This window comes from Mesoplodon mirus, assembly GCF_964341445.2.
Source record: "Mesoplodon mirus genome assembly, chromosome: 9".
Classification (NCBI taxonomy): Eukaryota; Metazoa; Chordata; class Mammalia; order Artiodactyla; family Ziphiidae; genus Mesoplodon; species Mesoplodon mirus.
In genome coordinates, this window is record NC_138985.1 from 41,416,729 (window position 1) to 41,443,862 (window position 27,134).

The 27,134-nt window shown below is 36.7% G+C and overlaps 1 protein-coding gene across 2 annotated transcripts in view; it reads right to left on the reverse strand.

Annotated features, from left to right (window-relative positions):
* Nucleotides 1–27,134, reverse strand: part of DNAH11 (dynein axonemal heavy chain 11) — a gene marked incomplete at its 3' end in the record, with an annotated part of 310,916 nt that overhangs the window by 256,125 nt on the left and 27,657 nt on the right. For both annotated transcript variants that reach the window (XM_082632325.1, XM_082632326.1), the window contains exons 7-14: nt 26,436–26,669; nt 25,058–25,225; nt 11,484–11,600; nt 4,780–4,917; nt 4,340–4,464; nt 3,576–3,771; nt 1,196–1,300; nt 651–1,043 (exon numbers count right to left, since the gene is read on the reverse strand). In XM_082632325.1, the coding sequence (XP_082488451.1) occupies nt 651–1,043; nt 1,196–1,300; nt 3,576–3,771; nt 4,340–4,464; nt 4,780–4,917; nt 11,484–11,600; nt 25,058–25,225; nt 26,436–26,669 (1,476 nt within the window). The remainder of the gene's footprint in view (nt 1–650; nt 1,044–1,195; nt 1,301–3,575; nt 3,772–4,339; nt 4,465–4,779; nt 4,918–11,483; nt 11,601–25,057; nt 25,226–26,435; nt 26,670–27,134) is intronic.

Sequence of the window (27,134 nt, forward strand, 5' to 3'; positions counted from 1 at the left end):
CCACCCCACCTGCCACTGCTTCTCTATCCCACCATCTCTGCTTTATTTTTCACCATTGCTCATGTGACCGAGTGAAGATACTACTATATATTTGTTATTTTCTCTTTCTATCTTCCCTAACTAGGATGTAAGATCCAAGAGGCAAGAGACTTTTTTGTTTCTCTGCCTTCTGTTCTTTGTTCTTGTTGTTTTATTTCTTGTCTTCTCTTACACTGATAACCCTGGAATAGCGCCTATCACTGTTGTAAAAACTCAAGTACTTGTTATAAGGAGAGTAACTACTGTTGCCACCCTCAGGAGATGGCTGAAAGGGTTACAGGAGATGAGGTAAACAAGACGGATGGCACATAGAGGCATTCAGCAAAACAGGAGATAACTATGACCAAGGTAAGGACACCAAATCTAGCCTTTCTGTTTCATCAAAAGATCTCACATTCCTATCTCTTCCCTCAGAAATGAGCACAGCGAGGGCCACAGAAATTACAGACAAGTAACACAAATTCCTCCATTTTCAATGCTTAACAAAACCATACCTGAAGTTCTTTTGGGCCCAGAAAAAGAGCCCTCCATTATTAGGTTACCTATTTTTGCTCTTTTCTAAACTAAGTGAAAGGATCTGCTATAAATTTCGAAGCCTTGAAAGCAAGTACCTCAACCAAGTTGTGTATCTTGCAGCCATCTTCCTGGATTAGCTTGTATTTCTTCGTAAACAAATCACCCTTGTCCTCCCAAGTCAAGGCGGTCTCCCGCCTGTGTTCTCTCCCGGGAAGGAGCGTGCACTCTACCCAAGCCCGCATCGTCTGCTGAATCACTTTGACGTTGTTCTGTGCATGCTCCACTCTGCGCTCCAACTCTGAGGTAGTCGTCTTCATCCTCTCGATGTCCCCCCAGCAGTCATCCTGCCATGTCAGCAATGTGGCGGCTGCCTGCAGTTCCTCATCCACAGCCCTCAGCTCTTCCTCAACCAGGGGGTATTCAACTTCCAGAAGAGTCTGTTTCAGCTTATTATATCCTTGCACAAGAAGTTCAAGATTTCCAATGGACTGATTCAAAAGAAAACCCCAAGACAAAAAGGGCCACATGTGTTAAAGCTACTTTCTCTTGGAGGCGTGGAAGTATCTTAGGTCTACATGTTAATAATTAAAATTCAAACTGTTTCTATTCAAAATCCACCCTAATATCTGAAAACACAGACCTTTAAAAGAGTGTTTCTTTTTTTGAAGATGGCTAAGGCTGAATCCGGTATGTCTGATTTCTTCAACATCAAAAGGTATTTAACTTCTCTTAATACGGCCACTAGCTATTAAAAGAAAAGCAAGGATTATTCACATGATTTAAGAATATCATTCTTTTTTCACTGTTGTGGCCTCTCCTGTTGCGGAGCACAGGCTCCGGATGCGCAGGCTCAGCGGCCATGGCTCACAGGCCCAGCCGCTCCGCGGCATGTGGGATCTTCCTGGACCGGGGCACGAACCCGTGTCCCCTGCATCAGCAGGCGGACTCTCAACCACTGCACCACCAGGGAAGCCCAAGAATATCATTCTATTTTTAAAATCAAACGCTTAAAATTTCATCCAATGATTACAATATTTTCAAACTGTCAAAGCAAAAGGGCTTTTGTTTTTTATGCTTTTTAAAAGCAACAATCATACATTCCATATGATGCAGAAGTATAAATAATAAAGGTAGAAATCATTGGCTATGGCCCACTATCAGAGAAAGAATTCAAGCAAAAAAAGAGCAACATATACATGCCAAGATCTGAAATGGGAGGCCATAAGCCGACCTCAGTCTTTTCCAAACACCACTGGCTCTAATATAATGCTTGTTTTGAAAACACAACATGATTATACATGAGGGAGGATTGTGAACATGCCGCAAGTTTTGTCTTTGCTTATCTGCAGTTTCATCAGCAATAAACGGCTAGGTAAATGCTAAAAACTGCACCCAGCTGAACAAAAAGGCTTAGGAATATGCAAAATGCTCATATGCACACACCACAAACATCCACCAGGTACCTCCACTCATAGGTGTGTGATGAGCCAGCCCACCCAACTTCTGGTGGCACAACTTTCTGTCGGGTTTCAAATGACCTTCCTTCCACCACCTCACAGTAATGCACAAGTCATAACGCACTTCCCTGAGCAAACTTCAGGTCTTTGTCAAGGGAAAGTACCATATTCATTGGAGCATTTATATATTACTTGACCATTTAAAATGTATAAAACTATGCTACTGTTCTTCCTAAGTTCCTTTTTCTGTTTTTCTGTTTTTATTGTTATTTTTTAATTGGAGTATAGTTACTGTATATTATGTAAGTTATATGTGTACAATATAGTGATTCACAATTTTTAAAGGTTATACTCCATTTATAGTTATTATAAAACAATTGCTATATTCCCCGTGTTGTACAATAATATATCCTTACAGCTTATTTTATACCTAATAGTTTGCTCCTCTTAATCCCCTACCCCTATGTTGCCCCACCCCTTCCCTCCCCCCAGGAGTAACCACTAGTCTGTTTTCTATATCTGTGAGTCTGCTTCTTCTGTTATATTCACTAGATTGTTGTATTTTTTAGATTCCACATATAAGTGATAGCATACAGTATTTGTCTTTCTGTCTGAGTTATCTATATTTTTAAACGTGTCACTGACAAAGTTTTTCAGTACTGTACCCTAACCCCCATTTTCCCCGTCAGCAATGTACTTTTTATTGTGCAGTCTTTCATAGTGCTGTGAATTTTAGGAATGCATATGTCGTGTTGTAGCAAAACTGACTGTAGCCCTAAATCACAGTTTCTGAGGAAAAGACCACATAACATGCTTTAGAAGGTAAACCAGTTGACTTCCCTAGGCTGTCACTCCATAGGTTCACTAGTACAATATATTTGGTATGTTTATAATCCCTTCAGGTAGAATTGTAGGGATTATCCCTAAAACATCTCAGGAATTCAGTTCCTATAAATTGGTTTTATGAAATCAGAAGGTAAAGCAAACCCTCAGTCCTCCAGGTCACATATTTATGTACCTGTGCTGAGGTTAATAAGAAAAATTAAGTGATGCAATTCTTTGTAATATTTCAGGGAAAGAGAACAGAATTTGAGTTCAGACTGTGACTATTAAACTCAGTGAGGCTAACTTTCACCTCCTAGGCATACAGCTGGACTGCCATGAGACAGGGCAAGAAAACCTAAGCCAGAAAACATCTGATCAAAGACTAATGATTCTGTTCAATTGAGTTAATATTTATTAAATGTTACCAAGTGCCAGACACTATGTTAGACACACAAAACACAAAGATGAAATCCAATGGACCCTACTCTCAAGTAACTCATTATCCAGTAAAGTGGGAGTGGTAAATAAATCATTACAAGACAAAACAAGGAAGAATAATTAATATAGAATTTGGTAAGCAAATCCCTAAAACAAAGACCTATTAGAGGTTGTTTTCAGTTATAGTCCTCGTAGCACTGACATTTTCCCAAAATAATATACAAATGAATGGAGGTATGAGGAATATTCTTATAATAAAAAGGGCATCTATGAAACATTTTAAAAATATCAAACCCCTACCTTTGGGTCAAAGTTGACATTGAGAAGACCACTTACGGCACTGAATTTAACCAAGGGTTGATTCAAATTGAATTCACAGATTTCATCCACATTACTTTTCCATTCGTTATAGATACGATTTTCAAACTGGTCTAGCAAAGCTGTCATCTCAATATACTTCTGATAAACCAAGGCATCATCGGGACTTTCCAAGAATCTGTAGGAATATGTATTTTATTTTTCACTTTTCTAGACATTAGATAGATCTCAGCTTAGCTACTTTACAGTAATATAAGATAGAAATAAGAAAGTACACTATAAAATTTAGGAAGAAAATCAATAAAGGTCAAATAATGCGTCTACATAGTCTGTGCCTTAAAAGATATAGTTATGAAATAAATGGAACTCCAAACATTTTACTAAATTCAAACAGCAACAAGTTATCAATTCCTATAAAGAAAAGAGAAAGATACAAAAGTCTGCAAAATGACAGGAGTGCTAGCTACTGGAGAAAGGAAAAACAATAACAAAAAGTTATCAACATATTGTGGGTGAAATGGAAAAGTGAAATAAGACCTAAAAACATGGAAATACATGAAGTTCTAAGTCCTATTAAACATACTCCCAAACCATGGGGACAAATCCCTCTCAATGAGCCCAAGCAATGACAAGAGTTAAGTAAGGCAGTGACTCTTTAAGTGCTAAAATGAACAGCTCACTACCCTATATAAAAATTGCCTGTGTCGGAGGGATAATGTTACCACGAAAGAAGCCTAACTACTTACAGATAACGGAGAGATGCAAAGTTTGACCAAAACATTTGAAGTCGGTCCACGACCTCTTTAGCCCATTTGATATTTCCTGAGGTAAACGGCATATTCTTGTTAAGGACTACATTTCCTTGTTCAATCTGCAAATTGATATTGTGGTGAAGAGGATGAAAGGGAACATTTAATCAGGGTACACTCCAACCTTGTAGGCAATTGTTAATTTTGGAACATTTTCAGTACAAATATAAAGAACATACGTGCAAAGTAACCTGATTAGTAGAAGAGTTACTGTCCTAAAGCAGGTTCTTCATATCTATAAGGAAATCAATTACATAAAAGCATAAAAATTTTAGGGCCTGTATCTCCTCTTCAGGTATCATTCAGTGGAGCTCTACTTGACACCCTGACCCACAATATGATACTGTGGGTGTGTCAGACTTTATCCCCCCACTCACCTGTTGCATGTGTTCATTATACAATTGCTTACACATATCCAACTCTGCACTGAACATGTGCACAAGTGTGCTGTAGCGTGGGCTGAAAATTTCCATGACAACTGGTTTCTCAAGGAAATTCCCAAATACAGTCAAAAGCTATAAAAATCAAAGTGAAAGAAAGGTTAACCACTGTGGGTTTTTAATACAAATACTAGATTCACTATTTCCTCCATTAAACTTCCTACATGACTAGATACAAAGCAAAAATCTAGATCCCTGCAAGTATCCTGCAATGTCTTCAGATTGAAAACACTTTAGCATCTCACTAAAATTTCTATGCATCCAATAAAGCAAATTCTAAATGTAAAGCAGTTTCCCTTCCTCAGCAGAAAATGAGGAGTCAGAAGCGAACCACTGTCTGTTAGAAATCCCTGATCACAGCCGACACCCCTACTTCCTGTTGGACACCAGGAAACATTGTAGAAGATGCTTTGCAGATTTAAGAACAGAAGCAAGATTGTGTACTTCTTATTTGCTCTTCCCTCCTACACATATACTCTTTAGAATAAGGAAAGCCATATCAAGGACCTCTAGGTCACACATTAATAATTATACTGTTATCCTGTGATAAACCATAATGGAAAAGAATATGAAAAAGAATGTATAACTGAATCACTTTGCTGTACAGCAGAAATTAACACAACACTGTAAATCAACTGCACTTCAATGAATTTTTTTTAAAAAACATACAATTTGAGGAGAAAGAGGAAAGCTATAAAATTCCCAACTGTTAAAAAAAAAAAAGAAATCATCTTCATATTTGCTAAGTGTAATCTGCTGTATGTCCTCTAGACTTAGAATTTTTGTTAAGTAACATCTTATGGAAAAATCCAAACGAACTTTTTGGCCAACCCAATAAATCAACTATGCTTCAACTATACTTTTATTTTATAAAATAAATTTTAAGAAAATAGTTACACTGGAAGCATCAGTCACAGTGACCATCCTGCCCATGGCCGCCCGTGTTTTGTACCACAGGACCCAGCTACCCCCAACACAGCAGCTGGGGCAGCAGTGGCGACCTGTTCCAAGGACAAGCACTCCACAGGCTGACAGTTCCTTCAGTGTCAAAGTACTGGTTGAAACCAATGCCTTGAGATAATTGGAGTCTTTCTCAGAAAAAGAATGAGGGCATGGCAGGCTGAACCTATGCCGGTAAAATTTACAAGTGAAAAGAACCTACAGTTGAAGCTTGACAAAATGAGCTTGAAATGCGTGGGTCCACTTTTACACAAAACTTTCTCAATAAATACACTGGTAAATTTTTTGGAGAATTGCGACAATGTGAAAATTGTTCTCAGACGAGACAAACCACACTACCAAGAAATATCAAAAAATTTAAGAAAAGGTATGTCATGAGTGCATGAAATATATGTAGATACTAGTCTATCCCTACATAGATATAAAGTGTTATTTAAAATCAAATTAATAATGTGTTAGTTTTCTTACTGTTTTATAACTTTGCTTTCAAAACATTACACTACCATACAGTATGCCTTTCTCTCATAATTGGAGAAACTGAATATCAGCCTATCATCACAGGTGTTTTTTAATAATGTTTCCAATATTATATTAGAGTATGACTGTAATACTCTATGCCATAAAAATTATATAATGATTCATTCATTAGTGTATAGGCTAGGCTCCTGTGAAACAATCCTATTGATTATACTAGGTTACCATAAAGCAATCATACTGCTGCTATTTTATCAATGCATGAATCATTACACCTGTAAATAAATATGAATTTCTTTTTCACGTTATCTTTTCATTTCTTTATGTCTAGTGTTAGTAATACATATAAGATCTACAGTGTTTTGTATTGTGCAAGGCAATATTGATGTAGGCACTGATGATTCATCTTGTAAACAGATGACATAAACTCACGGTATCGATAGAGTACAGTCTTGTAAAGATGTTTTCTCTTCCTTATGATTTTCTTAATAACATTTTCTTTTCTCTAGCTGACTTTATCGTAAGAATACATTATATAATACATATACAAAATATGTATTAATCGAACCCTCATTATTGGTAGGGCTTCCGGTCAACAGCAGGCTACTGTTAAGTTCTGGGGGAGCCAAAAGTTAAACAGGGTCAATGCCCCTAACCCCTGCATTGTTCAAGGGTCAACTGTACTAGCGAGCTGAGGAAGCCAGTGAGTAAGGGGACAGAAAAAAGCAGACACGTGAACTAAAACAGAATCACACGACCAGTAAGGAGAAGTATGTAGGTCCAGAACTCCCTCAGCTCGGTCATCTCAAACTAACCTTGACCCCCTGGTTTCCACAAAGCTGAGCTGTCTGGTGAGCCAAACCTTGGATTTCTATTTGCCTCCTGTCTTGTCTTCTGCCCCACGGGGATTCTTCTGTGCATCAGTGTGAGACAGCTTTCTTTGCAAGCAAAATAATGTAATAAACATACATATTTTTGTACAAGCAATGTTTATAGAATGCTGACTAGGTGCCAGGCACTATATTTTAAGGGTGCTAAAAATCCTGTTGTTATCACATGCTCCAGGTAGGGAAAGTGAGTTATGGGAAGGGGATAACTTGTCCAAATTTTCACAGCTAGTGCAGAGTTGGCATTTGACATGGACACTGGGCAGTCTGGCACCAGAGCCTCTGCTGCCTTGTGTAGGAACTCATCAGCCAAGGTGCATTTAAAATTGTTATTTTGTTATTTACTTACTCTATGTGGGCTTCAGAAAATGTTAGCTATTTGGTCTGTTATATAGATATTTTCTCTGAAATAAAAGGAGATAGCTTCTCAAAATAACTAAATATCATCAAGGTGACAGAAAACCATATACTAAGGTTTGTGCCTTGTTAGTGATGTGACATGGCAAAAGAAAGAGCTTTGCTCTTCCTCTTAGAAAACTAATGGGTGTTCCCCCAAATTTGTTTTTATTAAAAAACAGCATCATTGTAAATAATTTGTAAACATTTCCAAAAACTATACTTACTAAAAAAATCAACACAAGGAAAAAATTATACAAACTGAAATGTAAATCTAACCATATCTTAAGAGGCCGGTTTAGACAAACACACACTGGCTTTTCTTCTGGTAATATCAATTATACCTACTGTAGAACTGTTGGTGGGAATGTAAACTGGTGCAGCCACTATGGAGAGCAGTATGGAGGTTCCTTAAAAAACTAAAAATAGAATTACCATGTGATCCAACAATCCCATTCCTGGCATATATATCCAGAGAAAACTTTAACTCAAAAAGACGCATGCACCCCAATATTCATAGTAGCACTATTTACAGTAGCCAAGACATGGAAGCAACCTAAATGCCCATCGACAGATAACTGGATAAAGAAGATATGGTATATATATGTGTGTATATATATATATATATATATATATATATATGATGAAATATTACTCAGCCATAAAAAAATGAAATAATGCCATTTGCAGCAACATGGATGGACCTAGAGATCATCATATTAAGTAAGCCAGACAAAGACAAGAATCATATGATATCACTTACATGTGGAATCTAAAAAATGATACCAATGAACTTATTTACAAAACAAAAAGAGACTCACAGACATAGAAAACAAACTTATGGTTACCAAAGGGCAGAGGGATTGGGAAGGAATAAATTAGGAGTTTGGGATTAACATATACACATTAGTATGTATAAAATAGATAACCAACAATGACCTACTGTATAGCACAGGGAACTATACTCAGTATCTTGTAATAATCTATAAGAGAAAAGACTCTGAAAAAGAATATGTATACGTATATATGTGTGTGTGTGTGTGTATATACACACATATATATAACTGAATCACTTTGCTGACCACCTGAAACAAATCAACTATACTTCAAAAAAAATTACTGTAGAAACTAAGTATTTAAAATCTACTTAGTTAGCTGCTACCTAGCAAAATGCAAAGTATTAACTTTCTTCTTACAACCACTGTTTTGTTAACTTTGGACTTGATGTTAACATTCTGAAGTAAACATTGCCTCATAGATTTCACAAAGAAGTGTACTCCAACTACAGTAGGGAAACACATTTATTTCACAACATTCTCTTTCAAGCCTTATCATATCAACCGCAACTGGAACAATACCAGAAGCTTTCCAGCCACATCTCATTTTGACCACCTGATACACTTAGTGGGACTTAAGTCCAAGTGTAAAATAGGAAAGACAGAGAGAAAACATTCTCTGGGGAGGCTGTAAAGCCAGAAAGTAGTAGTAAACGGAGTCTTAACCTTTTATGCACTATACATTACCTTAATTTTTCAACATCACAGATAATAAAAATTACCCTCCAGGATGAGAATAAACGTCATTTGAACTTCCGGTTTCCTTGTCACATTGGAACTAAGAGTTTTTTTATGGAGAGTACAGACATTGTCCTTCATATCAGCCTCAAAAGATTCAAGATTGATTCCCAATACATGCTTCCTTCCTAAATATCCCACTGGAGATCTGTAAGGTTTACCTTGATTTTCTTCTACTTCTCAGTTTCATTATATAATATTTATATTTTTCCTAGGTTTGTCTTTTTCAAAGATTTTTTTAATTTGTTGCCACTTAAACCATATATACTTCATAATTTTCTAGTTCTCTATTATTTCATCTAAAGACTTTTCTAGACACTTGTCTTACATACTTCAGTCTCCCTTCATGTAGAGAAACTGTAAATTTTAGAAAGCCATCCATCAGCATTTTGTTTTAATTTTTATTGAGTGCCAACCCTGTAGGGTCTGAGCCACAGCTTTATACTGTTTGGTTCCAAGGCCCTTCCTGCTCATGCCTTTGCCAAGAGCAGGTACTGAATCGTGGTCTTCAGAGAACAGTCTGCAAGCATTTATTCCCTGGGACACAACAGTAACTGGTCAGAGTTCATCATCCTGTACCTATGGTAGAAATCATTTTCTCCCCTAAATACACAACCCTGTAATTTTATTCTTCTGCCATGAGTCTTGCTGCAGTTATCTTCATCTGTGTGTCATTTCAGGACTCTGACAACCAATCAGCCCTCCTAATGTCACAGTTATTAAGTGCCTGCTTTATACAATGCGTTGCAGAAGGTGATCTAGATATAACAAAAACTCTAAGATGATGTCCCACCCCTGGAGAGCTTATAAGGGCACCATCTCATGTTATATTTTGCAGCAGACAAGGTACAAATATGTGGAAAGTTAAAGAAACAAAATACAGGACAAAAAAGAGATAAAATTGTTTAGAAAAAATAACTGGCCATGTACTAAAATAGAATCCATATGAATGGTTGTGAAAAGGGGAAGGAGAGAGGTTTGAATTAGAAAAGGTAGGAGCCTCTGTAACCTCTGTAACTGAGATTTCATTCTACATTCTTTCTTGCAGTTATTTCTAAAAGCATGAAAGGAGGTCCAGTTACAGAGAATACAATAGACTACTACGTAGCCACTAAAAATAATATTGTTGAATTCTGTTACAAAAGAAAAATTTTTATGATTCATTGCTTCCTGAAAGGGTTACAAAAAGATTACAAGGATCAGAATATGTCATTTTTTGCAAAGAGAAATATGTATGCATACCTAGTCAAAGAAAAGGAATGGCAGTAATAAATACAAGAGTAATTTCTGAGAGATGGGATGACAGGTGGTGTTATTTTATAACAACAGGCTATATATTTCAGCTGGCAGCATCTCAGTTTCATCCAAGGGCTCTTAAGAGAGAACTATTTGAGCCTCGTGACTTCTGTTAAAACGCTTGATGAGAGTAGAAGACACTAGCCACTTAACCACCATGTGACCCATTTATTTGAATTTTAAGATCAAAATCAAAACAAGTATCTCCGACAAAGTCTGTGCCTGTTATATTGTTTTGCACTGCCATCTTCAATGAATTGTGTCTGTGATTCTCTAGCTGTGTTTCTGCTGACACTGAGGCCTCATTCCTCTTTGGGGATGTCATCTAAGTTTACGCTTGACTTGCAATTCTCTTCTTTGACAAGCAAGTTTCACAAGGTGCCCCGATTACCCACGTTACAAGCTTTCTACTTGGGAGGACTCTCAGGATGCTTTTCTTTTCTGCAACTATTCATACATCTATACTGTATTTCATCAATTCTATGACAAACATTCTTTCATGTTTTAACACCTCTGAAACTAGACTATGTTATATAATCAACAGCATCATAATTTTTTGGCAGCATATTCTTTTGTTGATAAACACTGGTGTGTCTGATAATCAACAGTGTCTTATGCCTGATGAAAAACTGTGTATAAATTGCTATTTATTTCAGTCAGTTTAATAAAGTGGGCAGATGAACCCAACCTATGTAAACAGTGGCAAAGAAAAGAAATTCTTGAGTTAACAGAGAGTTTTCACTTTTCACCGTAGCTTAATTTTGAATTGATAGTTCACAGGCCATACCAAACTTGCTCTAAAGGTAATGAAAGTTGAAACAATGAATTCAAGCAAAGATCAATAGTCAAGTGTCCTAAAACTGACTTTGTCCAAAGTAAACTTCATTATTCATTTGTGCATTATTCAAAGTTTATAATTCAGTGAGCTTCATATGAAGAGAATGTGACTAGTTAATAGTTTACCTGGATGAGAAAGGAATGTATTCCCTCTTTTCATCCAATAGTCTTATTCACTAGTAAAACATTTTTTCCTGATAACTTCTTCAGAACTAACCTTAAATGCAGCTTCCAGACCATTGCAGTTAAAGAAAGCTTCACAAAGAACTGTCCCGAGCCTTCTGTCAAAATCCAAAGTTTTGGACTTAAACACAACGTAATCACTTTCAAATTCCTATAAAATTCAAAATAAAATATTAGTTTACAGGAAAGAATCCAACAGTGAAAATATCAACCACAAAAGTGTGACACCTCTCTCTCTGTGAATGAATTTATTTTTCGTAGCAGGATTCCAGGAAAGACAAAGAAAGAGCTGTATCTGACTAATTATTCAAGTGGCAGCCTTATAGGAGCACTGAACATTTAGCACTGTCAGCTCACATTTCCACAATCCTTTTCACTGGCTCAGACCCCAACATTAGTACTTTGGCCTATCACTCTATCCTTCTCCATACTATTTTGATTATAAATGAAAAAGCAAAGCTTTTCAGAAAAGAAAAAGGAAAAAAAATAACCCGTCTTATTATAACTTTAGTCCATCTATAAGTTTAAATAGGAAGTTTTTTATTTTGTTTTTCACGGAGCAGAAACCCTGCCAGGAAACACTATTTCTTAAAGTGAGAACTAAAATCCACAGGTCTGTCTGTAAGAAAACATCATTAGTGATACAGACAAAACATAATACTCTTCCTATTTTCCCAGTTTCTTATTAATATGCAGTTGACAACCCCCAGTTTTCTCCTAATACATAAACACCCACTCCCATAATTACAAAGAATGAAACAGTGAAAGAATAACCATCATCTGCACAGCATTACAATTCAGTCTTCCGTGGAGTCCCAGAAATTCAGAAACACTTCAGGCTTCCCAGTCAAACCGCCCCAGGAGTGCATGCCACACGCTTAACATAAAGAAGCCCTTTGTTACCACCATAACCTGAGCCTCCTCTTATTAATAATAATAATGACAGCTAACATTTATTCAATTCTATTCTAAACGCTCTACATTATTAACTCAATTCTAACCACACGATGTAGGTAATATTTTTCCATTCTGTAGGCAACAAAGTAAACTCAAAGAAGTTTAATGCCCACAATCTTACCCCTACTTAATGGCAGGGCCAGAATTTAAAGCCAGGTAACCTGGCTCCAAAGTCCACACTCCAAGCACGATTCTGGATGTTTGTATGAAGGAATGCACCTTATGCTGAATTGAACACACACTATAAAACAGTGTAACGGCAAAGTTCTAGAGCACTATGTGTCATATACAACAATGTCATATTTAGCATCGAGACGAAGTCTCCACTTATGAAGTAGGGCCAAACAGTTTCTTCATTCAAGGCTCACTGACTTTTTGTTGTTGTTGTTGTTCGGTACACAGGCCTCTCACTGTTGTGGCCTCTCCCGTTGCGGAGCACAGGCTCCGGACACACAGGCTCAGCAGCCATGGCTCACAGGCCCAGCCACTCTGCGGCATGTGGGATCTTCCCAGACCGGGGCATAAACCCATGTCCCCTGCATCGGCAGGCGGACTCTCAACCACTGCGCCACCAGGGAAGCCCGGCTCACTGACTTTTAAAAGTAAACACAAATGCCCAACAAGTTGTAAACAAGCCTAACTTACTCTTGTCAGTATGGCAACAAAGAACATACCACTTAAGATTCTCAAAGATTATTTGAACAATCAGCAAATAAGATCTCAGGGAGGGAACAAACGTTCATTTCCATAAGTGATATCTCTCCTCTTTTTTGTCACTCAACCTGAATTCAGAACTGCTGATAGAACTTCTCCCCTAGGAAGTCCCACAGATAATTCAAATTTACTTTATACAAATCGGAACTCATCATCCTCTCTATAAAGCCACTCCTCATTCTGTAAACCCTAATAGAAACTTTGGCAATCTCTTTCACTTCTTCCTCTCTCGGTCAACTGCTGTCAATCTTTCCTCCTAACTACCTATTCTTCATTAGTCCAGGCATCATCCTCCAGATCACCATTACCATTTAGCTGGATTTCTGTTAACCATTTTCTAACTACTCTCTTTGCCTTCAATCTCATCTCTCCCATCATTCTCCTAACTGCAATCTAAATAAGCTTTCTAAAATAGAAATCTTATGTCACTCTCGTACTCAAAATCCACCATTATCTCAATTCAGAATCCTAATTTCTTAGGGTAAAGTCTAAAAGTCTTAACCTCATCTATAAGCCCTTTGTGATCTGGACCCTGCTTACTGCGCCCAACTATTCCAGTACCTTTCCCCCTTTCATACACTAGGATCTAGCCACACCTGCCTTATCATACTCATTCTCTGTGTGTAATACAATTTTCTGCTCATCACTTTCTTTTCACCTACTCCTCACCTGCTTCATTTCTATTTTTTTTTTCCAATTCCAGTTATCTTTCAAGTATTGTCTCAGTTTCCCTTTCACCTCCTCTGGAAAGGGGCCCTTCACAAATGATCCCATAGTACTCTGTACTTTTCATACCCTAGCACTAAGCACACTGTATAATTGCCAACCTGGATTCACCCCCTGGATTTTAAACTATGAGTATAGTAGCCATGTTTCTTTTCACAGTGACAGTGCCAATATTTAATGAGGTTCCCAGCACAGAGCTGTTTCTCAATACTTACTGAAGATTAAACAATATGCTGGTTTTACTAAAAAACATTTTTTCTATATTGTAAAAACTCCAAAATTGCCCTTATTAGTGACATGGGAAATTTTGAAGTTTTAGCTAGAGAAATGGCATGGTCTGATTTAGCTCCTAAAAGGCAATCAAGTTGCTGTGTGAAGAAAAGACCCTGATGGAGCCAAGACAGGGGCTGAAGAAGAGTTTTAGGGGCAAATGCAATAACCCGGGTCAAAGATGAGATCCGGGTATATTTTCAGGGTTTCTCTGATAGAACCTGATGTTTATCATAAGAAAAGAGCAAGATCATGGATGACTCTAAGGTTTTGTACTAAGTAGTACATTATATGGACCATTTAATGAGTTGGAGAAGACAAGGAAGAACAGGTATGGGGAGAGGTAAAGCAGGGGTTCAGTTTTGCATGTTGGTGACATCTATTAAGTATCTAAGTGGATGGAGATGTTGAGTAGGCAGCCGAATATATGCTATGTGTTTGGGATTTAGGAAGGTCCTTTCCATTATGTAAAATATCCTTTAGGCTTTTGGTAGATACTCTTTATCAATTTGAGGAAGGTCCCTTCTATTCCTATTTCTAAGAGTTTTTATCATGAATGGATGTTGAATTTAGTCGAAAATTTAATGCATCGAAGTTTTTAAATTACTAAACTATCACAAAGGAGGCAAGAATATACAATGGAGAAAAGACAGTCTCTTCAATAAGTTGTGCTAGAAAAACTGGACAGCTACACGTAAAAGAATGAAATTAGAACACTCCCTAACGCCATATACAAAAATAAACTCAAAATGGATTAAAGACCTAAATGTAAGGCTAGAAACATAAAACTCTTAGAGTAAAACACAGGCAGAACACTCTATGACATAAATCACAGCAGTATCTTTCTGGATCTACATCCTAGAGTAATGAAAATAAAAACAAAAATAAACCAATGCGACCTAACTAAACTTAAAAGTTTTTGCACAGCAAACAAAACCATAAACAAAACGAAAAGACAACCCACAAAACAGGAGAAAACATTTGCAAGCTACTGACAAGGGATTAATCTCCAAACTATACAAACAGCTCATACACCTCAATATCAAAAAACCCCTAACGACCCAATTAAAAAATGGGCAGAAGATCTAAACAGACATTTCTCCAAAGAAAACATGCAGATGGCCAAAAAACCACATGAAAAGATGCTCAATGTCACTAATTATTAGAGAAATGCAAATCAAAACTGCAATGAGGTATCACCACACACAGGTCAGAATGGCCATCATCAAAAATCTACAAATAATAAACGCTGGAAAGGGTGTGGAGAAAAGGAAAAACACTCCTACACTGTTGGTGGGAATGTAAATTGGTACAACCATTATGGAGAACAGTAGGGAGGTTCCTTACAAAACTAAAAATTGAGCTACATATGATCCAGCAATCCCAACTCCTGGGAATATATCCAGAGAAAACCACAATTCAAAAAGACACATGCACCCCAATGTTCATTGCAGCACTATTTACAATGGCCAAGACATGGAAGCAACCTAAATGCCCATTGACAGAGGAATGGATAAAGAAGATGTGGTACATATATACAGTGGAATATTACTCAGCCATAAAAAATAATGAAATAACGCCATTTGCAGCAACATGGATGGACGTGGATATCATCACACTAAGTCAGACAGAGAAAGACAAATATCATATGGTATCGTTTATATATGGAATCTAATAAAAAATGATACAGATGGGGAATTCCCTGGCAGTCCAGTGGTTAGGACTCTGTGCTTCCACTGCAGAGGGCACAGGTTTGATCCCTGGTCAAGGAACTAAGATCTTGCATACTGTGCAGTGTAGCCAAAAAAAAAAAAAAAAAAAGATACAAATGAACTTATTTACAGATCAGAAACAGACTCACAGATTTTGAAATCAAACTTGTGGTTACCAAAGGTGAAACGTGGAGGGAAGTGATAAATTAGGAGATTGGGATTGACATATACATGCTACTATGTGTAAAACAGATAACTAATAGGAACCCACTGTATAGCACAGGGAACTCTACTCAATACTGCGTAATAACCTATATGGGAAAAGAATCTGAAAAAGGATGGATATAAATATGTATAACTGATTCATTTTGCTGTATACCTGAAATACAACATTGTAAATCAACTATATTCCAATAAAAAATTTTAAAAATTTTAATGCATCGATGAACACAATTATGATATTTTTCTTGTTACACCTGTTAATATTGGGATTACACTGATATTCAAATACTGAACCAGCCTTGCATCCCTAGAACAAACCCCCTATGGACATGGTATAGAATTCTTTTTGTATACTGTGGAATTCTATTTGCTAATAATTTAAGGATTTTGTACCTATGTTTATGATATTACTTTATTACATTATATATACATCAGTGTCTAATGTTGCCATCTATCATCAGTTCAAGTAAAGTATAAAATCTTACCTCCCACAACCAATGAGTCAAGGAAGAAATCATCTAGGAAATTAAAAATACATTGAGACAAATGGGGAAAAAACCCAACATACTCAAACTTGGGGAATGCATCAGAAGCAGTGTGAAGAGAGAAAATTTATCACTGTAAACACATACATTAAAAAAGGATCTCAAATGAATAACCTAATTTTATACCTTATAGGAGTTGAAAAAGAGCAAACTAATCCCAAAGCTAGCAGAAGGAAGAAAAATAAATCAAGATTGGAATAGAGATAAAGGAAGTAAACAACAGAAAAATAGAGAAAATCAATAAAACCAAAAGTTTGCTCTTTGAAAAAAAAATGAAATTGACATTTAGCTAGATTGACTAATGAAAAAAGAAAGAAACTCAAATTACTAAAATGAATGCTGGATAATTCAGAAATAAAAAGGATTATAAAAATATGCTATGAACAAGTGTACACCAAACTCTATAACACAGATGAAATGAACAAACAGAAACACACAACCTACCAAGACTGAATCGTGAAGGAAAGAAAAACTGAATAAGCCTATTAACTAGTAAGGAGATTTAATCAGTAATCAAAAACACTTCAACAATAACAAAAAAGCCTAGGACCAGACAGCTTACTGATGAATACCACCAAACATTTAAAGATTAATACCAATCCTTCTCAAACACTTCCAAAAAAAAATTGAAGATATAACGCTTCCTAACTCATCCTGTCAAGTAAATATTGCCCTGACACCAAAGCCAAATAAAGACATTACAAGAAAACTACAGACTGGTATTCCTTATAAATAATAATACAAACACTCTCAACAAAAAGTAGCAAACAGAATCCAGCAGCGTACTAAAAGGATCACACACCATGACCAAGTGGATTTATTCCCAGAATGCAAGGATGCCAAATAAAAATCAATGTCAGTAGACCACATTAATAGAATGAAGGGAAAAGACCACATGATCATCTCAACTGATGTAAAAAAAAAAAAAATTCAACATCCTTTAATGATAAAAACACTCAATAAACTAGAAATGGAAGGAAACTTCCTTAACATGATAAAGGCCATCTATGAAGAACCCACAGCTAATATCATACTCCGTGATGAAAGACTAAAAGATTTCCCCCTATGATCAGGAACAAGGCAAGGATGTTCCACTTCCACCACTTCTATTCAACACTAGCTAGGGAAACACTAGCTAGAGCAATTAGGTGAGAAAAAGAAATAAAAGCCATCCAAACTGAAAAGGAATAAGTAAAATTATCTCTGCTAATACATGACATGATTTTATACTTAGAAAACTCTAAAGATTCTGCACCAAAAACAAAAAACAAAACAAAACCACTATTAGAGGTAATTCAGCAAAGTTGCAGGATGCAAAAATCAGTTGCACTTCTATACGTTAGTTATGAGCAACAAAGTTGGATCCTTACAAGATATACAAAAATTAACTCAATATTTATCAAAGACCTAAATGTAAGAGCTAAAAGTATAAAACTCTTAGGAGAAAATACTGGAGAAAATCTTCATGACATTGGATTTAGCAATCATTTCTTGGATATGACACTGAAAGCATAGGCAACAAAAGATAAATTTGACTTCATCAAAATTAATAACTTTTGTGCATCAAAGGACACCACCATGGGTCTGAAAAACAACCCATGGAATGGAAGAAAGTATTTTCAAATCATACATCTGATCAGGGGTTAATGTCCAGAATATAAGAACTCCTACAACCCAACAACAAAGGAATCCAATTCAAAAATGAGCAAAAGACTTGAATAGACATTTTTCCAAAGGCATAAAAATGCCCAATGAACACATGAAAAGATGACCAACATCACTAATCATTATGGAATGCAAATCAAACCACAATGAAGTATTACTTCATGGTCACTAATATGGCTATTATCCAAAATAATGAAAAATAATAAGTGTTGATGCGGATGTGGTAACATTGGAATCCTGCATTACTGGTGGAAAGACAAAATAGTTCAACCACTATGGAAAACAGTTTGGAAATTCCTCAAACAGTTCCAAATAGGATTACCATATGATCCAGCAATTTTAATCCTAGGTATGTATCCATAAGAATTGAAAGCAGGGACGACACAGATACTCGCTCAACAACGTTCATAGCACCATTATTCACAAGAGCCAAAAAGGTGGACACAACCAAGCATCCATCAATAAATGAATAAACAAAATACTATATATATATATATATATATATATATATATAATAGATTGAGCCTTAAAAAGGAATGAAATTAAAAAGGACGATTTAGCCTTAAAAAGGAATTAAAGGAAATTGTGACACATGCTACAATATGGATGAAACTTAAAGGCTTATGCTAAGTGAAATAAGCCACACACAAAAGAATTATTTTGAGTCCACTCATATGAGGTATCTAAAATAAATAAATTCATAGAGAGAGAAAGTAGAACAGATATTATCAGGTACCAAGGGGAGGGGGCAATGAAGAGCTATCATTTAATGGGTGTAAAGTTTTTGTTTGGGATGATGAAATGTTCTGGAAGTGGATAGCAGTGATGGTTGCATAACATTGTGAATATACTTAATGCCACTGAATTGTACTCACAAATGGTTTAAATGCTAAATTTAATGTAAAATACATTTTACCACAATTTTTTACACAGAAAAAAAACCTTCCTTCTATTTTGATCCCTTTACTCTCTTCCATTTATAATATAATGGTCTTAAATACTTTCTGTACATACATTTAGAACCACAGAGAACGTTATAATTTTTGCTTCCACCATGAAACATGATTTAGAAAACTCAAGAGAAGGAAATTCTATTGTATTTACACTTATTTCTGCATACCACATTCTTCCTGCTGTTCCAAGGCTCCCTTCTTTATCACCTCCTTTCTGTATTAAGAACTTCCTTTAGCCATTCTTTAAGGATCAGTCTACTGGTGACAAATTATTAGTTTTGTTTTTTTTTTTTTTGTCTAAGAATTTCTTGATTTCCCCTTTATTCTTGAAGGGTATTTCACTGGGTACAGAATTCTGAGTTAACAATTCTTTTCTTTCAGCACTTAAAAATATTTTGCCATTTCCTTCTGGCCCTCGTGATTTCTGATAAGAAAACCACTGTCACTCAAACCATTTTTTCCGCTTAGGTAAGTTGTGCTTCCTCTCTCACTACTTCTGAGATTTTTTTCTTTATCTTCAGTTTTCAGAAGTTTAATTATGATGTGTCTTGGCATGGATTTCTCTGGGTTTATCCCTGGGTTTATCTTTCTGCTACTGATTTCCTCTTGAATCTGTAGGTTTATGTCTCTTGCCAAATTTAGGTTTCCAGCTACTTCTCTGAGACTTTCAGCTTCGTGGTCTTTTTCCTCTCTTTCTGGAACTTTGAGGACACTAGTGCTAGATCTGTTACAGTCTTACAAGTCCCTAAGGCTCTGTTCATTTACTTTCAGTCTACCTTCTCTGTTGTTCAGACTGAGTGCTTTCTATTGTTTCATCTTCCAGTTCATTGATTCTTTCTTCTGTCACTCCATCCTGACACTGAACTCAATCACTATGCAGTGTATTTTTCTTTTATTCAGCTCTAAAATTCCAATTTGTTTTTTATATCTTCTATTTCTTTGCTGAGAATTTCTATTTCTTTACTGAGGTTATTTTTTATGTTTCATTATGTTGATAATTGCTTGTTGAAGCATTTTTGGCATGGCTCTATAAAGCCTGTCAGATAATTCTAACGTCTTATCTCAATGGTGACATCTATTAGTTGTCTCTTTTTGTTCAGTTGAGATCTTCCTGGTTCTTGGTATAATGAGTAAATTTTTATTGAACCTGGATGTTTTCATACTATGTTTCATATTATGAGACTGGATTTTATTTAAACCTTTAGTTTTTGCTAGCAGTCTACAATACTGCTCTGGCCCCTTTACTGTCAAGTGGAGACAGAAGTCCAGTTTCTCCACTCCACAACCATTAATACCTAAGGGTGGGGAGCTCCTGTTATGGCTGGGTGTTCCAGTTTCCCATGTGGTCTTGACAGATGTCACAGTACTGGTGACCTGGTTACCATTTGGTCATGGTGAAAGCACTGACTTTCTAGAGGCTTCCTGTGACACTACCCTAGTGGGGTAAAGGACGCTGCTGGGTGAGGAAAGAAATTCAGGATTCTCATGTGTTCTCCACTGACATCACAGAGAGTGAGCTCATAACTGGCTAGCTAGGATGAAAATCATGACTCCCTACTTGGCCATCACTGATACCACCCCAGTGGAGGTGTGGACTGGGTGGGGTAGCATTTTACAGATTGGCTATAAGTCTAGTCTCCCCATATAGTCTTTGCTGGCATGGATGGGGGCAGGGAACAGTTTCTTCTGTGATATTTTCTGGACTAGGGAGACTGCAGTCTACAAGTTTTCTGTCTTGCCAGGCTGTCCCTTTCTTGAGAGGGATCAGGCTTTAACTGAGGTTTTTAATGTCTGTGTCCACTGGTGTTTTCAGGTTGCCAGTGTCTTCACCTCTAGGTCTGCATTATTTCAGGCAAGAAGGAAATTCAGGTAACTCATCACTATGTTGTCTTTTGGGTCCATCTGCCTTCTTTTCACCTTTCAGAGTCTTCTTATGTGTCTTTTACACATAGGGACTGTAGTTGTACTTAGCGGAACACAGAAAAGTACATCTACTCTATCTTCCCAGAAGAAGCTCCTAAATAAAATTTTAAAGTGATATCTACTACTTTAAATAACTTTTAAAAATAAATAATACATAAATTCACGGAATAATATACAATTGTTTTTTAAAAAATAGGTAATGCTACTGCAGTGATACAGAATGACTGCTAAAATATATTGTGACAAAAGGTATACATGATCTGTAGAGGATGCTATGTGTGCAAAAACAGAATTCAAAATACATACACCCATGTATACATTAGTACATGCACCATGTATCACTGGAACATTATATAAGAAACTCATAATGGTAGATGTCCTTGGGGAAGGAAAATGAAAGACTAGGGGGAAAAGCAGGGAGTGAGAAGAAGGGGACTAAATTTTTTTTTTTTTTTTTTTTTGCAGTACGCGGGCCTCTCACTGTTGTGGCCTCTCCCGTTGCAGAGCACAGGCTCCGGACGCGCAGGCTCAGCGGCCATGGCTCACGGGCCCAGCCGCTCCGCGGCATGTGGGATCTTCCCAGACCGGGGCACGAACCCGTGTCCCCTGCATCAGCAGGCGGACTCTCAACCACTGCGCCACCAGGGAAGCCCGGGGACTAAAGTTTTGCATTTTTACATATGTTACCTTTCCAAAAGAACAGGTAAGTAATGTTTTTAAATAATAAATTTTACCTTGAAAACTAAACAGGCAAGACCTGAAAATCCTGTAGATGACTAATAAGAAATTTATGTAGTTAAAATTTTTAAATGCTACATACTGTAATAGCAAAAGAATTAATAAATAGTTCAGGAGACTAGAACGAACAGAAAACTAATTGTAGGAACTAGAACACGAGCTAGTATAGATTAATAACTACTTTTAAAGTGAATCTTAGATCCTGGAGTAATGGTGGGCTAGGTACCTGGATCAACCTTCCTACTAAAAACTAGCAGGCAAAAGGAAAATAGCCACAGCATCTTGGATCATACCACCTCAGGGCACAGGTCCTCAGGTGAGTTCCTCCAGTTGCCCCAGATGAACTTATTCCCTTCATTTCTAGGAAGACCCAATGAGGGAGATAAACACTAAAGAACTGACATGGCACAACAAAAAAAAAAGTGCTAGGTTGAGAGTTCTGGGTTGGAATCTCTGTTCCACTCCCTGGAACTGTGTAATCTCAGGTAATTTACATATCCTCATCTGCCTGGGTGGTCACTCTCAGGGTTATAGCTAGAATTAAGGAGGAATGTGTGTAAAGGTTTGGCGTGATGCCTGGCACCCAACACTTGTTCAGTAATTATTAATGGACTCATTAACAGACACTAGTGGAGCCAGGAGGTTACTCTCAAGAACATCCACCATCCTTGCTTAGTTATCTAGGGAATTTTATTTAATCAAGCTACACCTCAGAATGTCGGTAAAAACCAAGCTGCTGAGTCTCAAGTCACCTGCCCATCAGTTAAATACAATTAAGAAAACAAGTCTCTTATCAAGTTCAATATGATACAAATTGTTGTCTATATTCACTAACATCAAACTTGCTAAGAGACTACAACTTAATGATTTCCACCACTAAAAAAGAAAGGATAATTATGCAACACGATAGAGGTGCTAATGATCACTACATTGGCTATTAAAATATATAAATGTATCAAATTAACATGCTGTACACCTTAAATATGCACAATGTTACATGTTTCAATTAAATAAATTAGAAAGCAAGTCTCTCCCCCTAATTGTCTGGATCTCAAAGAGTCCCATAGGAAGAAGTCAAAGCAAATACCTAAAGTGACCTTTATATTCAGTATTAATAATTCAGAAACCCAAGAACATTTTTATGGACACACCTGAGAAATCCCCATCTTCTGTAAATAGACCATAGTGGCAGAACTTCTGTCACACCAATAAAGGCTCAAAGCCTGATGGATAGACTTGAGATTAATGAAGAGAGAGACATAAATAACAGCATTTCCAAAAGCAAATTACCAGTCACTGTTTCTTTAATTTACCAGAACATATATAAACCATTTCTACACCAGAGGGCAGGAAGGCTGACTATGATACACTGGACAGTTACATTAGCACTATTTAATGGGGATCGGGGAATGCAGAGGGGTGTGTGCAGTGGGAGAGGAAGGGCATAGGGGTGGGCATGTGTCATGGGGATACTGTCATGGGGAAACACCTGTATGAATATATGAGTTTGCAGGTAGTTTGCTAACATAATATCTCCGAAAAATCACCAGCTGATTTCATCATAAAAACCAGAACACAATGAAACTCAGCTAAAAAGCCCCCAAATGAACAGTTTATTAAGCAAAAATATATAATCATTGCAATATTCTGAGGCAGCACTGATAACCGAGACACATTCAAAAAAAGCAAAGGTCATCTTTGACATAAGCACACCAATTAAGTGAACTTATAGTTAATTCAAATTTTGAATTCGAGGAATAACCAAAGTCAAGGAGCTTTTAAATTATATTCTAAAGCAGGATACAGTAATCAGATAAAAGGATGAAGGGGAACTTCGAGGGCAGGTTATCAATGTCTCTAACCCAGATCTGGAGATCACAGGTAAGCCTTGCCCATTTTATACTAAATACAAATACCAAGCGCGCGCGCGCGCGCGTGTGTGTGTGTGTGTGTGTGTGTGTAGAGCAAGTGATTTTTCTATTCTATGTTTGTGACTGTGCAGGGTTTGGGCAGACACAGGGATAAATTCAGGACCTTTAGCACTACCAGGGAAGCGACATCAGCTAAACCTAGCCATGTCCTCCAACCCTGGCACACTGAAAACCTGCCAGGATTTGTAATCATGAGCAAATCAAGGCTCTCCTGCAACTCGAATGCACCCGACAGTCCTGTGCACGCTGGGTTTCACATTCCTCTGCTTAGTTGCTCAGAAGAGCTAAATCAAGCCCCCCCAAGAGTCCCATCCTGTCCATATTCACTGAATGCCTGCTGGGTGCCAGACATCTTACCAGGCTCTGAGGATGAGCTCACGCATCCCCTAGATCATCACCACAGATCTAGGTTTCTCTTACTTTTCCACAAATTAGCAGGACACACAACGACCATACCTTTCTTACCATTAACTCCACTTCCCAAAAACTATCAGCAGTTTAAAGGGATTAAGTTTGCTAACCATGTCCTTACAAAGCTAACATACTGTACTTGTACACTTCAGAGAGTCAATTATTTGGCCAAATATACACATAATAGTGAATAAATTCACATTCCACAAAAAACAATGACGACGAGAGGTAATCTTTTTTTTTTTTTTGGTACCTGGGATTCACTGTCATGGCAAACCACTAAAATGAAGCTATTTTTATCCTAGAGCTGCAGGGATACCCACAGGAACTCCCTGTCTCCTAACCTGCTGGCAGTGACAGAAAACAGAAGCAGCTTAAACCTGAAAGCTTCCCTCTCTTTCAGACAACATACATGTTAATAATACATGTAATGAATGAGGTGAAACTAAATATTCAAGTAGATGAAAAATTTACCTAATGATTCAAGAAAAGGCTAAAATAAAACATACAAGTTACATGGACACCAGATAATCAGATCTAAATGAGTTAATATGGAAAGTTCCTTTTCACTATACATCAACAAGAGACAAATCCAGACTGAGGTCCATTGTTATATTAGAAACAGTTTAAAATATTCTAAACTGAAAATGCAAAAGTTAGGGACCTAACTTCTGGTCCCTGATCTACCACTAAGTAAATGAGAGACCTCAGACAAGTCATTTCCCCTCTTTCATCTGGGAGACGTTGGACTGAATGGGACCTATTATCACTGTGACCTACTGTCCTTCCCAGCTTTAAAATATGATTCTATGAAATTGAAAACACAAAGATACAGTATTACCATGTTATTGTAATCAGATGGGTCATATGTGCTCTGTTTAAAAATCTTACAGAGTTCCATAAATTCTTCACTCATCTCGTGGATTTGTCCATTTAAAATTGCTCCCTTGGTACCGCCAAATTCAAGTCTTTCCAGCTTTTCAAATTCCAATATGGTGACAAATATATCCTTTGAAAAAACATCGTAAAGATTTTTCCACCCTCTTGAGTAGGAAAAGAACATTTTAAAGTTTCAAAGAAAGAACATTTTCCAACATTCAAAATCAGTGAGTCAATGGACACTTACATGACATAAAGTGAATATTAATGATGAAACTGAACTAAGTAACCGCCTACTTTTAAAATCATACTCCCATTTTCACATGGACTGAAAATTATCAAGCAGGCAACACCTAGCTTACCATAGTTAAACATTTGATTCTCTAATTTCATATCCTTCTAGTCATAAGTCAGACGTCCGGGTGAGATCCAAAACTCATTTTCAGCCACCAACACTGCAGTGATGGGCTCTCTTATTGAAAAGGAACTTAAGAGACTGTTATGAAAGGGTGATGCAAGTTACCCAGAGTCAGGCATTTGGCACTCAAATTTTAAGAGGCATTCAGGCTGCTTAAGTGATGAGAATTTTCAAAACATAATGCTATAATTTTGAATGAAATTCAATAAATCTATCAATAAAAAAGCCCAAACTTGCTAGAAAGAGTTTTACAAAGAAAATAAGGCAGTTCAAAATGAAAAAAAAACAAAAACAAAAACAGAAACCTTAGCCAGTTGGCTCCATACAAGTTGCTGTGTAGAAGTGTTTACATGTATGTAATTCATGTTTGGTTTTTTGGCATTTAAAATATTTATACAAAGCACATGTTTTCATGTTCTTTTCATCTATTTTTATGAATAGTTGTAATATTTGAATAGTATAACATATATATTTATATACTAAAAGTTACCATGATATTTTAGATTATCAAATGGTTTTCAGCTATGGAATCCCAATAAAACCATCAAACATGTAAAGGAAAAAAGGGGTTCTTTTATAGCTTCCTGATTTACAACCATTTTCTAGGAACATAGTAAGCTGTAGGACAAGGGTCACTGGTACATAGAGATTCACTTACACTCAGTATAATAAAATAATCAAAAATGAATTTAAAAAAAGAAGCCAAAGCTTTAAAACTAAACAAAGCTTTGAAACTAAACAAACTAAAGTTTTTACTGTATCTTGATAGCACGGGCCTCGTAAACTCCTCATGAGGATCACCAAGAAAGCAGACTTCCCACCTCCCACCCAAGTAGAACTGTTCCCTAAATCATATAAAAAGCTATAGGATTTTCTGAAACAACTTACAATATGAATAAATTACAACTCAATAAATGAATACCTCTATTTTCATGAAACGGTCGAGAAATTTGTCAAATCTAAGAAACACCAGATGAGACTGGAAATCCCATGGTTTCAGCTTCTTATTTCCCATAAAATAGCTTGCCAATCCTTTTCTATAGTTAAAAAAACAATTTTTGAAAGTCTTTAAGATGTTAACGGCCACCTGCACCTTTTCCAGAGAGTCTTCAATTTCTCCTCTCAAAAGGTCTTCAGGCAAAAGATAAGCTAGTGCCTAGGATTCAATGAAAGGAAACAATAATAAGAAAATGTTTAATAGTTTTACTGAAAATGACTGTTTCAATGAACTGTTTTATTTTTTCAGTGAATCATTTTTAAATTACAATGTCTAGAATTGGGTCAGCAATGCTGTAAAACAGGAAACACAAATTCTAGAAATTCAGGCACTTAGGTTTCAATGACATACTTGCATACATTAAAGACATCTACAGGAGATGCTGCAATTTCTGGAATTAAACATTCTGCCAATGACTACATTTTTGCTAAGCTTCAAAGAAACAACAACTATGTAACCAGAATTTGCATGGCTATTCCTGGCAGCAAATATTCTGCACAACTGTTTTTTCATATAAAGAAATGTATAAGCCAGGAAGGGAAATCTATCAGGCCATGTATTTTAAAAATACGGTCACATTACCTGGCAGCACAAGGTCACTTGAAAAGGTGAGAAAGAGCTAAC